General features: G+C 44.3%; 1 protein-coding gene across 1 annotated transcript; it reads right to left on the bottom strand.

The window, feature by feature from the left end:
• Positions 1–4,175: 4,175 nt before the first annotated feature.
• UBE2B (ubiquitin conjugating enzyme E2 B) lies at positions 4,176–13,278 on the bottom strand. The gene is made up of 6 exons (XM_038150347.1): positions 13,140–13,278; positions 9,951–10,031; positions 9,205–9,230; positions 8,087–8,176; positions 6,805–6,893; positions 4,176–6,051 (listed from the first exon to the last, which is right to left on the bottom strand). The coding sequence occupies exons 1-6, from the start codon at positions 13,181–13,183 to the stop codon at positions 5,923–5,925; spliced, it is 459 nt and encodes a 152-aa protein (XP_038006275.1). The 5' UTR covers positions 13,184–13,278; the 3' UTR covers positions 4,176–5,922.
• Between the last annotated feature and the right edge of the window lie 1,552 nt (positions 13,279–14,830).

The raw sequence follows: 14,830 nt of genomic DNA, 5'->3' as shown, positions 1-14,830 counted from the left end.
TAATCTAACACTGAGGCTGAGCGGTTAAAAGTTCAACAGGGCTTTGAAAACAATGTGAATGTGTTCAATGATTTTTGCAAGCAGAGGTTTATCCAGGATAAAAACCTCTGTGGGTTTCAGATGCTTGGGATGACCTTTCTCTGACCAACTCTTTCCCTGATGAATACCTATTTAGGGCCCCCTTTGTGCCTGAGGTTGTTGCTGTGCCAGGTAGAGCCTCTGCTCAGGCTTCAGAATCCTCCCCAGCTTGGTGGCTCCCAGCTTGGTGGCTCCCAGCTCAGCCCGTGGTATGTGTACCAAATTGGCAGCTGTCAAAATTATTCAGCTTAGAAATGCATCAGACACGGCAGTTAATGACCCAAACTGAAAAACAAGGGAAGAAACACAAGATCTTTTCAGTTCGAGGGGCTGAGGGCTGAACACCCTGTGCTACAGGTGGAGGCTGGGGCAGGGACATCTGCCCACCTTCACCACTAACAGCCTCTACAGCCAAGTCTGTGTTACCAGTGCCATCAAACCACCTCTCCCTGATTGCAGTACTGTGACCCAGCTCTGGCACTTGTTTAAGGGCAAAAATAATTTATTTTCTGACATCGCTGAACTCCTGACTGTAACACTGACATAGTGGGATTTTAAAACAAACTTTCTTCAAACAACATTTGCACCAGCTCAGAAAATCCCACGCTACGTGCTTTGACCACATCATGAAAAAGGGCTCATTCTGGATGCTGAACAACATCCTCTGCTTGAGAGGAGCATGTTTGCTTTCTGGCAGGATACAGCTTTCACACAGACCACAGCAGACACAAGCATTGAGAATGGATTCTCGCAGTCACGGAGGCTGAATGTTATTAGTGGGACAGTACCAAATACAGAAGATACCCTGTCTTAAAAATCTTTATTTTCAATGCAGAAACCGAGGATAATGACAAGAAACCTTTAGGGAATATCACAATTTCCATAGCTTGTGATGCTAATTGCAGTCATTATCAGAAAGTCTAAAAAGTTCTGCCTATTTTTTGTTCTTGGCTCATGTTAGCTGAGCTATGAGATGAACTCAAGGTGCAGTAACAATGCTAAGCAAAATACTCCTCAAATCCTAAAGCCCACTTATTTTCAAACACTACTACCTAAAGTTTCTATAATAGCTCAAAAAGCCCTCTCCTATGTACATACACGCACATAATCCAAGATAAATTATTTTCTAGAAGATTCATCTCTTTTGAATGCACAGCAAAAGCAGTGCAGCATCCTGTTAATGGGGTTTGTTCATTGATTCTACATATTTAATTATTTTTTAGATTTAGCTCCTTTTCCTCTCACCTTTCACCACCATGAATAGCACATAAATAGCAACTTCTAAACCAGAGAGATTTCCAGAGATTTCCAGAGATTATCTGTGAAGATTTATGTTCAACAAAACTGTCCCCTTGCCTGCAATAACACATATTCTTTGCTGGTCTTCTAGATTTGGACTGGTTTTATCCCCAAAACTTTATTGAAATAAAAAGAACACCTCCTAAATCATTTACTGCTCTAGCTAGAGGGTGTTCATAAGGCCCAAGGCTGGATCCAAGGGTTTACACCACTTTATACTTCTAAGGAAGATGGGTGTGCTGAGGAGGGTCTGTGATCCATTGTCAGTGTGACAACATGGGACACGCACATTCTGTACTCTGCTGAAGCTCCTCCATTAGAAAGATTAACAAAATCAGGGAGACAAGGTCAGATAATTGTTTTAATACTCAAACAACAAATTAAACAGAGTGCTGGAGCTGGCACTGCTCACACAAATGCTGCCCACTCACCCAGAGTCTCTGGTCACTGTTTCCCACTCACAGTCCAACCAGCCACTCACCATGGAGCCCCATCCAAAGCAGAGGTGGAGAACCTGCCTTGCCAACTCACACATTACAGCAGATTGCCTGCTGATTACACCTTTCCTCTTCCAGAAAACAATTCCAAACAAATAAGGCATAGTATTTGCCTGGGACAGCTTCCACAAACAGTAAAAACCTCAAATAAAAACACAGGTTGGGAAGTCTGGCCGGATGAGAAGTCTCTTCCTCTCCTGGTGCATTTTTATATACATCAAAAGCTATTCTCACAGACTCTTGACACGTTAAATGTGACGTATTTAACTGTTTACATTATCCTGCCTATTTTATTTTGAATATCTCAACGCCCCTGTAGTGATCAGGGAATCTTCCTTTTTTCCTGTAAATTTTTTATTAGGCACCTCCTAATCTCTACATATTTAAGAGCTTTATTTGTTTGACACACTGAATTAATTGACTATTAATACAAAACCTCCCACAAAGAAGCTGCAGATACAGTACCTCAAGCTGTGATTTCTTCACTTCTCACAGCCTAAGGCCTTGATTCTTCAATTACACACATTTATCTGTACTATGGTGAGGAATCCCAATGGGACGACTCACACTAGTGAAGTTAATCACATTTGTGAAGATCCAAGTCCCGTAGTTCTGGCTTGGGACTGCATTTGGATGTGACATCTTTAGGGAACTGAGATCTGAAGAAAGCAGCACAAGCAGCGCAGTGTTTGATTCTTCTTATGAATAATGTTAGTGTGATAAACCTGAAGGCAAAGGTGGTTTTATACCTGAAGCTCAGATTGGGGAATGCCCAGGAATGGTTCACACCCACAGCCCCACCAATGGCTTCCTGACACAAGAACACTGCAAACCGGGATGCCTCCGTAAGATCAGGGGAAGGACATGGATATATAGGACAAAAACTCTGGGGTGAATAATTTAAAGATATCTCCACTGTTTTTCAATCTTTATATGAATCCAATGGAAAAGAAGTGATTATGAACTGTTTAATATCAATGAATGAAAGCTCCACGAGAAGCTATAAATCCAAAACTGTGAACCCATCAGTCCTTCCCTAACTAATCCCACTGTCCCAGCAAGCTTAGCGCATTACATCTCCTAATCCATTAAAAATCAAGCATCCCAGTGTACTATTTAAAAAGGTAATTGTGCTACAAAGTTTATTGTGAGTACTGAGTGCTCCTGTGAATCAGTGCACATGAACCTTTTTGTCTTTGTCATCACTCCTGCTCTTTTTAGAGGGAAAGGGCTTTCATCTGTCCATCACCCACACTCCTGACCTGTAGTTTCAGCACCCACACACAGCTTTGGGGCAGCCTGCAGGGCTCAGCCCAGGGACCAGATGGTCCCAAAAGGAGGGTGGTGGGAGCAGTAAGGAACACAAAGGCCTGAACAGTCAGTACGTCTAAACCCACTGGAGATGCTAACATGAGCATGTGAAGGCTCCAAGGGGAATCTGTGGCCCTGAGCAGCACCAACGAGTGCTGACAGCCAACACACATTGCATCCTTTACACCATGACCCCTGGCCTGCTTCCTTCTGCCTGGTAGTATCTCTGTTTTCTAGCAGGTTTTAGCAGGTTTTAACCTGTGCTCTCTGACTGTTTTTAATGTGTATTGGTGGAGGGCTCACAGAAGTCACCCTTTCTCCCACACCCCCGGGGATGCCCCGTGCAGCCCCCAGCTGCTCCAGGATCCCACCTCCAGAAAGAGCAGTTCCTCTGTACCAGTGTGAACCCAAGGGTCACCCTGGAGCCTGGATTCTCACCATTCCCATGTTCCCACACAGCTGGCAGAGTCATCTCAAGTGTTACCGTGAGCAATCTGGTGAGCAAGGGAATGCTCCTCCCCACACTCTGGGATACCTCACCTTTGTCTGAGGGACAGCAGGACAATTTCCGAATGCTCCTCCCCACACTCTGGGGTACCTCACCTTTGTCTGAGGGACAGCAGGACAATTTCCAGCCAGACTTTGCTGAGTGCAGGCTCCGAGTTCTGCCCTCTGCAGAGAATGCTCTGAGAGCACCTTCAGACACACCTGTCCCTGAACAGTGTGGGTCCCAGCACAGGCAGCGTGCAGTGCCCATCATTAATTAAACCCCCTTCTGCTCCAGTTTTGTTTCTCACACATCCCAGAGACACAAGAACATGTTCTGAGCATCATCAATCTATAACTGGGCCAAACTGGCTGTTCAGGAAAAATCAAATTAACGTGAATGCTAATGAACAGCAAATCTCAGCTCATGCACACGGCAAAGGAACAAAAATACTGAAAGAGGAGGCACATTTAAAAAAAATAAATCAAAGTTTAGATTAATTCTTAGAACAGGAAAGCTTTTCCATGTTATATTTATGAACAAAAAAATGTTTGCATTGATGTTTTAAGCCACGTAGCACCACTTTGCCAGTGTTACTGTAACTTCACCATGACCAAAAGCAAACTGCATCTTTTGGAGTTTGTGTTATTAACCAGACATAGATTGAAAAATTCTTAAACATAAATTCGGCAATGCAAGGAAAGCAAACTGACTTAATGAGAGCAAAGTTATTACATAGCATGGATATTCTCTGAGCCTTTGTACACTAATGCTTATCCAAGGCACAGCAGTTTTACTCCACAAGCTACTCACACAGTCTGGTTGGACAGTATTCTGAGTGCCATTTCTAAACTGCAGTGCTGCCCCTAGAAACCACAGACCTTTACAAGCAGGTGCAAGGTGTAAATTGATACTCTTGTTTCAGTGCATTGAGAATAACTTCTAGTAACGACTGCTGCAAATAAACAACACTTTCTTTTCTAAGTGAAATCAATTTCCATTGCTTTTTAGGCACCACTGAGCTGTATTTTGGTATGGGATTTGGGGAGTTTAATATATATGTAATGCTGGCTGGAATTATGAGAAGTTGTTACAATTTTAATGCTGGAAGAAAAAAAATGGCTTAATTCTTTACTGTAGTCAGCTAGCCTGGTTTACAGAATACAGTAAGAAATTACCACCACATCAACACTTACAAAAACAAAGCCAAAGTTCTTTAAACTGTCAATTTAAGAATATGTGGAGCCTCTGTGATACAGACATGAGACCTGGCCACATGGTACACAGTCCAGCTTTAAAGAATAACTCCATTAAATCTGCAGATGTTTTCTTTCGTTGGTGATTAATTTTTTCCCTATTCCCAAGGGAAACTAATGGGAAACCTCTTTAATTATTAGAAGATATTCAAAACTGTATTACAGTATCACTATGTGAATATAGAACAGATTTAGATAACAACATTTCCAGGTTTGTAAAATACAATATTTCAGAAAAATAAAACTTATTAGAATATGTTCTCATCAAGCCTGGTCACCCAGGTTTATGTTTGCAACTCTGCTGCTGGTTTAAGGTGGGACTTTTAGCAAAATAGTTACATCTGTTTCCCCATTTGTAATTGGCAGCCACCAAAATGTCTCTTCCTCATACAACTGAGGACACACAGAATCAAGTCAAGCTGTGGTGCAGAAGCAAAGACATGCCATGAAGACAGTTGCACTGTGGATTAACTTTTCTGTTTGTAAAGTGCAGGGTACCAACAGCATGGACAAAAAAAATGAGCCCTTGGAAAAAGATAGAGTGAGAGCAGAATGTCTTGCACTAAGGTAATGTATTTAACAGTTTTACATGAAATATTCATATATAAAAACTTTTTAAGTGCTTTTCTCCAATTTAAAAATCTAAAGAATTCAAAAATAAGGCATTCAATATTTGAAAAAGTACAGATTTACAAAATGTGTATATTCTGTCATGAAAACTCCACACCAACATTATACACTTGGAAAAAAAATACAAACAGGATATATTACAAATTTATGTAGCAATAACTTAGTTCTTACCATGCAATAAAAAGGACATTAATTGAGATACACAAGCTTTTAGCTTCCCCTAAACTGGAGGGCTTAATTTTGTTTGCAAATGAGTTTTTATGCAAATTCATAGAACTGTGGCACTTGAAATTTCTGGTAGCCTTTCTATTGAGAGTTAAATTGTACATAATGATTATGAGGATGGAGAGTAACACAGCAGCTGTTACGAATCATTCCAACTTTGTTCGACAATAGCTGAAACTCTTTTCTCATATTCACGTTTGTTCTCCTGGTAAAGTTGTGCTGCCTGACTGTTTGCTGGACTGTTTGGATTGGGTTCATCAAGCAGAGACTGAAAAAAGGGGAAAACATAATGTGAGACAAACCAACACATGTAAATCAAGAAAAAAAATCAACTTACTTTCAAGTCAAATGTGTTTCAGAGGCAGACACAACTCAGAATGCCCCAGTTAAAAAACCTAGTTAAAGTCCTGGTTAGACACCCCTAATGATACTACTGACCCTCAAATTACACCCCACCTAAGCATCAGTGCTGCAAGCACTTGTAGCTTCACAAACCAGCTAGCCAGCACTATGGAGCCAACTGACTATTTCGTAATTACATTATGCTGTCATTCAGGACTAAAGAGGGGCTAAGATGTCTCCTACAAAACATCACTGTTGAAAAATTAGAACAATCACACAGGAGCAAAGGAACTGTGCATTTCCAGTGTGCCAGGCCATTTTTACTTATTCCAAGGAGTACGTTTCAGCAATATTGTCCCTTTGAGGGCTTCACAGTAAAGTTAAATGTTTCAAACACGAGGCAATTTTCTGCATCTGATATCCTATCTTGAGTAAAAACAGTTAAAAATGAACCAGTAACTGCTTTCCTGTGCAAAAATATGCTATGACAGTTTTGTAGCTCAGAATTAGTGATTACGTAGCATCTTTGTCTTTATTTGATCTAAAAATACTGCTTAGCTCATGAGGATTTGACACTCCCCTTGACAGAGATACCTGGCTAGCCTCATCACTGAGCTGTGAATTCTGGAATAGAGACCAAGAATAACACAATTATTTGGTAAAACAGATGCAAAGTTACCTGAATTGAAGTTAAAATAGATGAAACATCATATGTTGGACTCCAGCGATTCTGAAGAATATCTAAACATATGCTGCCATCTGCATACACTGTAAATACAACACAGGTATCACTTAGAAACTGTCAGATTTATGGCGCTGTTCAGAGCAGAGTTATTGTTCCAATTCAGTCTGTGCTGAGATTAATGCTTTGGGAAAGAGGACAGCAGTTTGTCTCACCATCTTCTGTGGCTTGACACATACTTTGAAGATTTATTACTGAAATTAACAGAACACCTAAGAGGGAAAGAAGGAAGGTCTGAAGATTATGGCATTAGCAGAGGAAGGGGCAGACCTGGTGTCCTGCTCCTCCAGTGTGACTGACCCACACTGTCACAGTGGAGAGCCTCCCAGAGAGCAGCAAGGCCTTCACTGCAGGAGTGGAACCACTTCACACCACGAGCAGGGGCAGCTCCTGCCCCATTTTCACACACTCTACACTCACTATGAAAGGCACCAAGGCAGACAGTGGAAAATATGGAAAAGTGCCTGAAATCCTACTTCTGTCTGGATACCTATCAGTCTCATGGAGTTCACATGAACCCAAGACTCACTGCTCAAACTTCTACACCCTTGTCTTCCAGCTTGTTCCCAAAGAATCACAGACCTTGTGGCAGAGACAAACTGGCCTGCACAGTATGTGAGGCATAATTTCTAGAGAGGAGCAGCAGGCAGGTTTGTTTCTGCACTCAGCAAAACCTATCCATGCTGGGGGAGGCAGCATAGTGCACTCTCACAGCTGCCCTCCTCACTGAGATGGGGTCAGACGCCTCCTCTACGACTGAGCATCCTCATTTTCTTCCCTGTGCTAGTCCTGGTAGGCACAGAGCACCAGGGGAAAGCAGGGACTTGAGTGAAACCTCACCTGGCAGGAATAATTAACACGTGGCTCCAGCAGTTCCCTGCAGCTCATGCTGTGGCTGCACAGACATGGCTGCTGTTAAATGGAAGGGGGCAGGAATCTGCAGCCAGAACTGCCTCTTTAAACCAACCTAAGTGCAGCTGCTGCTGCTGAAAATACTCACAGGCTTTGCTACTGAGGCTTCATATTGATTAGTAAGAGGCAGATAGCTGCTTCTTAATAGCATCATAACTCTCAATTTTTCATCAAGCAGTTGCTGTCCTAGACATCTACTTAGGAGATGGCAGTGAAGAGAGATTAAGCATTCTGGAACTTCAGAGAATGCATGACCACACTGTAATATTTAATGAATATTACAGCTAAATAAAGATGGTTTACTCACCATTCGGATGGAACATTTTTGATAAAAACCTAACAGTTGGAGGCTTATTCGGATATTCTTCAGAAAATTCTATTACTAGTTTAAAAGTACCTGTCCAAAGAAAGATAAATAAAATCAGATAACTAACAACAAAAGAACATATCCAGGAACATAAACAACAAATTAATTTATGTGCTCCATGACCAGTACTTCTGCTCAGCATTGTCTGAAAAACAACAATGAATCTGATTGCTTTTCATATGTTTCAAGTGATAATGGAACTATGGAACTACTACTTAGAGTAACAAACCCAGCAGTAGTGGTTGGGTAGGAGCTTGGAGACTCACTGTATACATGGCAAAGGCAGCCTTATCCAACATTATCCCACTTTTCCATGACCCAGGTAGGCTGGCTCCATGGACTTGGGTGACTTTAAGGCGTTTCATTAAGAAGGCATTGTGGTGCCAGCAAAGAAACATTGGAATTTCATAATCAGCAATCTCAGTCTTTGGAGCTCACAACTGATTCACTGAAAACCTTTGTTATGGATCAGTGAATAATTTACTGTAATTCCTCCAACCCAACACAGAGAAAAACCCATCTGCTGCCAATTACTGCAATAATACTATAATTATTAAACTCATTATTCCTCATATGCCTAAGGGAGGGTCATTACACACTAGCTTTCATGTTTATGTACAAATCTGGGATTCCCTCAACCTCACTGAGTTCTATATTGAGAACACCTTGAGGTTTTTCACCTGTTCTTCATTAGGAGAACAGTGATGAATCAAACATGCCAGAAGATGAAACGACAAAAGCTCTTGTTGAGCTCAGCTAAAGAGATGTGCAAACACACCTGGCAGTGTCAGGCCAATAATCCCTGCTAAAAGCTCTTGTGGTATGTATGAAAAAGCCTTGACAGAAGCATTGCTTCGTAGCTTTCTAACCAACCGTGAGCCAGCATGATGAGACACTGCTTAGATCAAGATACATATTTTTATAGCCCTCATTGCTTCACTTACTTGGTTTGTTTCAAATTATACACAGATAGCATCTATTATTTTTCAAAAGCAGAACAACATTAGTACTGGCAACATTTATTAGAATGACAAAGGAGACAAAAGTTAGCAACTTACCATCTTCAAAAGGTGTCCCTTCTGGCCTGAAAGGTTTTAAAAAGAAACTCCAGTTAAAAATGATCATTATCTACTTCCATACAGGCACAATAAATGTGTATCTTCTTTCTCATCCTCTCCAAGATATAGGTAGAAGCAATCATTTAAATGATTAGAGAAGCATCCTCTGAGAGCTTTGTTGTCTCTCAGATATGTCCCACAGTCACCTGCTATTTGGGATCCACTTTATCATCATCCCAAACAACAGGTGACTAGATTCGACTGCCTTTAGGTGACTAGATTGGAACAAATGAGCAGATTATTAGCAAGCACACTTCAGTTTTACTAAAGGATACTAAGTCACCTCCTCTTCCACAGGATAGGTACTGTAACTTCCCAGACAGATCCTGTACCTTGTCCTACCAGGATTCAATCCAATCACTAATACATCTGGATTTAATGGTTGAGAACATGTGGCACTTACATACTTTAAGGAGGAATTCTGCTTTTTCATAACACAGTATAACCTATTTATTAACCCACATGCAAGCTTTATTCAACAAAAAAGCTGAACAAATTTAAAATTTATTTTTTTTCCTTCCTAACCATTCCCTGTTATCTGTGAAAAAAGAGATTTTTACTTTGGCCATTTTTTTAAGTTTACTGACTTTACATACATGAAACAAGAGAATAACTGTAAAAACAAACATCAGGTTGTCATATTTAGCCCTCTAATACTGAATTTCCTAGTGACCAAAAACTCTTACCCAAATATGACTGCATTCCATTGCATTATGTTATTCTCAGATGGTGCACCACTGACACCCACAGGAGGGTCTTCTTGCAATCTAAGAATTACAAACATAAAATGACAAGTCACATATATGAAATACTTCCACCTGCAGATATATTTTACCAGTAATATCCACATTTTATAAATATTTTCTCATTCCAGATCATCCAGAGAATACACAAAGCATTACGTGCAGATTATCAACGCTCTGAAAGACAGACTTACAAGGCAATGCACATCAAGATTTTCTCATGTTTTACACTGAGACACAAGGGCACAAGAGGTCTGATTAAGTGTTCAGGGAGCAAAGGATTAACTGTAAGAATAACTTATAGCACCACGGACAGCTGGGATTTATGGTGCTACACTGTGAACTATGAGAGAGCAATTGCTGCTGGCTGCCACAGTGAAGAGGAGAACAAGCTGCAGCCACAACCAAGAGCTGGAATCCAGGCAGTCACACACACACAGAGCACTCTTGCTGGCACTCAAGGCAAGGGACCATCAGGGGAAGCTTTTCCTGCATACCCAGATCCATGCATGACAAGTGGCTAAATCTGGTATAAGCCTATTTTGACTGACAAGCTGATTGCTTCAAAAGAGAGCAAAGGGGAAATCTGCGTGCTGCCACTCCCTCTTACCAGCCCCACAAATGTGTTTATCTCTAAAGCAATTACGGGAACATTTAAAATTATTTTTAGTTCCTTAATCCTTGGACTAGGGAAAAGCATGTTACTCACTGAAAGCTTCACAAACTTGAACCAGAAATATGTACTGCAGCCAAAGGGCAGGATCCAAATGCCCCCCTCTGGCCATCACTGATCCATATTAAGGATCACAAGACCCTGACAAATGTACACCAGCAGGCCCCAATCAATCCACCTGCTCAAGCCCCCTCAGTGACAGCTCCTACTCCCCTCACCTGTTTTACCTCCACAGTAATGCAAGAATAAGGAAAATGCAGTGACTGTCCTTCTGTCACAAACAACTCCTGAGTGTTACCACGAGGGTTGATAATATCACAGCACACTTATAAACAAGTCACTACGAAAAGCTCTGCAGACCAAGGGAGAAATTCTAACTAAATGCCACATGCAAATGCAGATTTACTGAGAGCCGTCAGCAGCACAGGCAGGCAATCCTCCCTGCACTTGCACTGCCTCAGCCTGGGGTAACACCATGGGCTGTCCGAGGATGCTGAGCAGTGCTGCTGCCCCACGGAGCAGCCCAGAGCCCCTTTAAACTCTGTGTTTACATCTCTGCTCTTTGAGCACACCCCGTGCAGACAGCTGAGTATCAACAGCATAAACCACCTACTATTTTGGTCAGGGAAAGCAGGAACAGGACTTCTTCCTACGTGACAGCCAGGCTGCAGGCCAGCAGCAGTGCCTGAGCATTAGCCTGACAAATGCATCTGGGAGATGACTTTGGTTTTTAGATCAACTTCAAAGCACGTGTGCACCCTACTTGTCACAGGGTCTAACTACAGAAAGGATCTGGCAAGGACTGCACACAGGACTAATCCTCAAAGTCCTGAACAGCGGGGAAAATGTTGAGCAGGTTTGAGTACTCCATTTTTATCAGCAAAGTAAATAAATGACCTTTTATTTCTTTTGATTTATTCAAACAAATGCGAGGAAGTAAGAAATCTGCTGAACTCCTCTCTCTTCACTGCCCCTGACAATCACAGTTTAATGAAGTGAATCCGAGTTCACAGCACACTGTCTGTTCTTTCAGTATGAAGTACAAGAAACATCAGAAACAAGTACATAACAAAAGAGCACAAAAGAGCAGGGCAAAACAAAAACTTGGAAAAGTTACATAAGTTTTGGAATATCAAAGTTGCTACATATATGACAAATTGATTTGATTTACATTGTCTACTTGGTTATATTTTTCCACAGCTTTAGAGTCTTCTCTCCAGCCTTAACTTCAAAATTATTAAACCAGTCCTTGTAGGAATATAAAGGCATAAAACCCACATCTGACTGCAATCTTGAAAAATTGAGGCAGTCAGCCTGGAAAAAAATCACTGGTTCATCTGTGTAAGCAAATAAAATAAAAAGTCTGAATATCCTGTTTTGATTTGAACAGGAATCAAGCAACACCCACTTAACAAACACCAACACTCACACAACAGCAGGGGAGGGCTCCACTTCCCAAAAACCTCCTACTGCTTCTAGATTCACGAATCAGGCTTTTGGTCGCTGTTGCTTTACGTGCAGCCACGTAAAGCAACTACAATAAACGTCAAGTGTTTACTGATGTGTTTTCAGGGCCTGGTATAACATAGCTACGCTAAAAAAAGAGACACTATCAAAGCTGACTCACCCCAACTACTCCTGAGCGACCCAGTCTGGAGAACTCTTACTGTACATCCTACAAGGAAACCTCCCACCCTTCTCCACACTCTGTTCTAAGTATGTTTACGTGTCAGACTGGAAATAATTTATTCCAGAGTCAGTGGTTCAGTCATTAACATTTAAAAGACTGCAACTAATAACTGCTCCTTTAGCAGTTCGCATATATTACACAAGATTCTTCACGACTGCAAACTTTAAACACAGTATCACACGATTGCGCACAAAAACATTAAAGGGCATTTTGGCTCTTATTACACACAAACGAAACGTTCGCAGATTCTCCGCGCTTCGTTTCCAGCTGCCGATCACAACAAACTTATTTTCAGAGAGACCCTCCGACCCAGCAAGCCTGGAACACTCCTGCACGCCGCCCGAGCTGCTCCAAAGCCGGAGCCGGCGGTTGCGGCCGCACTCGGGGGTGCGGGCCGGGCGGCACGGCACGGGCACGGACAGGGACAGGGACAGGGACAGGGACACGGGCACGGACAGGGACACGGGCACGGGCCCGGTCTGGCAGCGCCGCAGCCCCCCAGCCCCCCGCCAGCCCGGCGCCCCGTGACCCCGCGGGCGCTCCGGGCCCGCGGCCACCGCTCCAACTCCTATCCTCAGACGCCCCCAGCCGTCGGCGCCCGGGCGAGGCGGCTCGAACAAAGCCGCCGCTGCCCCGGCGGGACCCCGCGCTCCCCCGGCGGTGCCCCCGCTCCCCCCGGCTCTGCCGCTCCCCTGCCCGGGGGGGCTCGGTGCCAGCCCCGGGTCCGGCGCTAAGGCGCGGGGCAGCGGCGGCTCGGGGCCCCGCTCACCTCTTGAAGTCGCGCATCAGGCGGCGGCGCGCCGGGGTGGACATGGCGGAGCCGCGGCGCCGCCTCCCGCCCGCGCCGCTGCGCGCCCGCACAAACAACCCGCAATGGCGGCTCCGCGCGCGGGGCGGGGCGGGGCCGCGCCGGCCGCACCACTGCGCCAGCGGGGGGGGGCCGGAACGCACCATCGCGCCGCGCGGGGGGGTGGGAAGAGGGGGAGGCGGCTCCGCGCTCGGCGGAGTTTGGGAAGAGGCAGCGGGAAAGGGCCGGGAATGCCGGGCGGGACAGGGCCCGGGAGAGCCGGGAGAGAGCCGGGAATGCCGGGCGGGACAGGGCCCGGGAGAGCCGGGAGAGAGCCGGGAATGCCGGGCGGGACAGGGCCCGGGAGAGAGCCGGGAATGCCGGGCGGGACGGGGCCCGGGAGGGAGCCGGGAATGCCGCACCCGGGCCTGCCGGGCAGTGCCTGACGCTCTGGGGCGGTTCAGCCTGCGCAGGGTCGGGTGGGATTTTCTCCTGGCCAGACGCGCCAGTCTCTGTGATTTAGCTGAACTTCTGCAAAGTACACAAACAATTACTCGAGGTTACATTACAAGGTTGTATATTTAGGTTCTTCTATGCCGTGTATCCAGCCCACTCCCACTGTTTGCAATAACTGGATGTCTTAAAAATTTAGTTCTTATTAAATTTTAATTAGGGATGATGGTCCAATTTGCCATGTGCGTCCCTCAGCATCTCTCGAAGTTCCCTCTAAATACAGACTGATGTCCTGGCTCTCAGCCATTTCAAAAATCCCATTATTCCAACAGACAGAGCAGGTCTCTTTGAAGTCGTGACCCAGTTCTTACATGCAGTCTTGGAAGTTATCCCTGAACTCGGATTTGCGTGGTTACATGTGCCTCCCTGCTTTTCTTTCAGATGATTTTAAGGAGGTCAAAACATCGTGGGACTCATAATGAAATGACAGAAATAAACGCTGTCTGCATCCCCTGCCCATTCCCTTTGCCTCCAGCCATCCAGGTGGTGGAACAGCAGCAGCCCAGGGTTTAGCAGCACAGTTAAACTCAGTACTGCTTTTCACCCAGCTAGTGCCAGCCCTGCTGCAGCAGCACCACTGACTGGGTCATTTTGAAGAGGAATTTGTATTTCACATGGGATGGGATTAAACTCTGCAAAGATTTACTCAAACCGCTTTAATCCAATGTCCCACCTTAGTGAAAGTAGTCAGATGTCAAAAGCAATTCACACAAAGCCTGGTACTGCAGGGGAGCAAGCTTTTCCAAAAGGCTTGGTAATAGGAAACTATAATACCCCAGCCACTAAAACATTATTCCCCACACTAGTGAGGAATGGTTCCTGGCAAGCAATCCCCTCCTCTGGACTCTCCTCCTCCTCCCACCACACACATTCCCATTTCATTCCACTGCTCCTTTACCTTTATCCAGCTTTTATGTCGCTCCTGTTAAGTCGGAAGGCAGCACGCAGTCTGTAAAAACCAATGCAAGCTGGGACCTGTACACAAAATGAAGGTCAGTTAGCAACATTAACTAATTCAGCATTAGCAGGCCCTGCTTCAGAGCCCAGACAGGGCATCTCCTGTCCCAGGGCAGCCCTCTGCCCTTTGAAGACCAAGTCACCCTCAGCCTGTGCAGGGAAATAAACAAAACCCAAACACCAGCACCAAGCTGGAGTTGGAT

This window comes from Motacilla alba, chromosome 13 (genome assembly GCF_015832195.1).
Source record: "Motacilla alba alba isolate MOTALB_02 chromosome 13, Motacilla_alba_V1.0_pri, whole genome shotgun sequence".
Taxonomy (NCBI): domain Eukaryota; kingdom Metazoa; phylum Chordata; class Aves; order Passeriformes; family Motacillidae; genus Motacilla; species Motacilla alba.
This window is presented reverse-complemented; position numbering and strand designations above follow the sequence as displayed.

Bases quoted from the DNA above. Each gene is read 5' to 3' on its own strand.
- UBE2B (XM_038150347.1), bottom strand. From the start codon at position 13,183: ATGTCCACCCCGGCGCGCCGCCGCCTGATGCGCGACTTCAAGAG. The intron at 10,032-13,139 runs GTGAGCGGGGCC...TGTAATTCTTAG, and splicing joins CTGATGCGCGACTTCAAGAG to ATTGCAAGAAGACCCTCCTG. The intron at 6,052-6,804 runs GTAACTTTGCAT...CCCTTTTTTCAG, and splicing joins CTATTTTAACTTCAATTCAG to TCTCTGCTTGATGAACCCAA.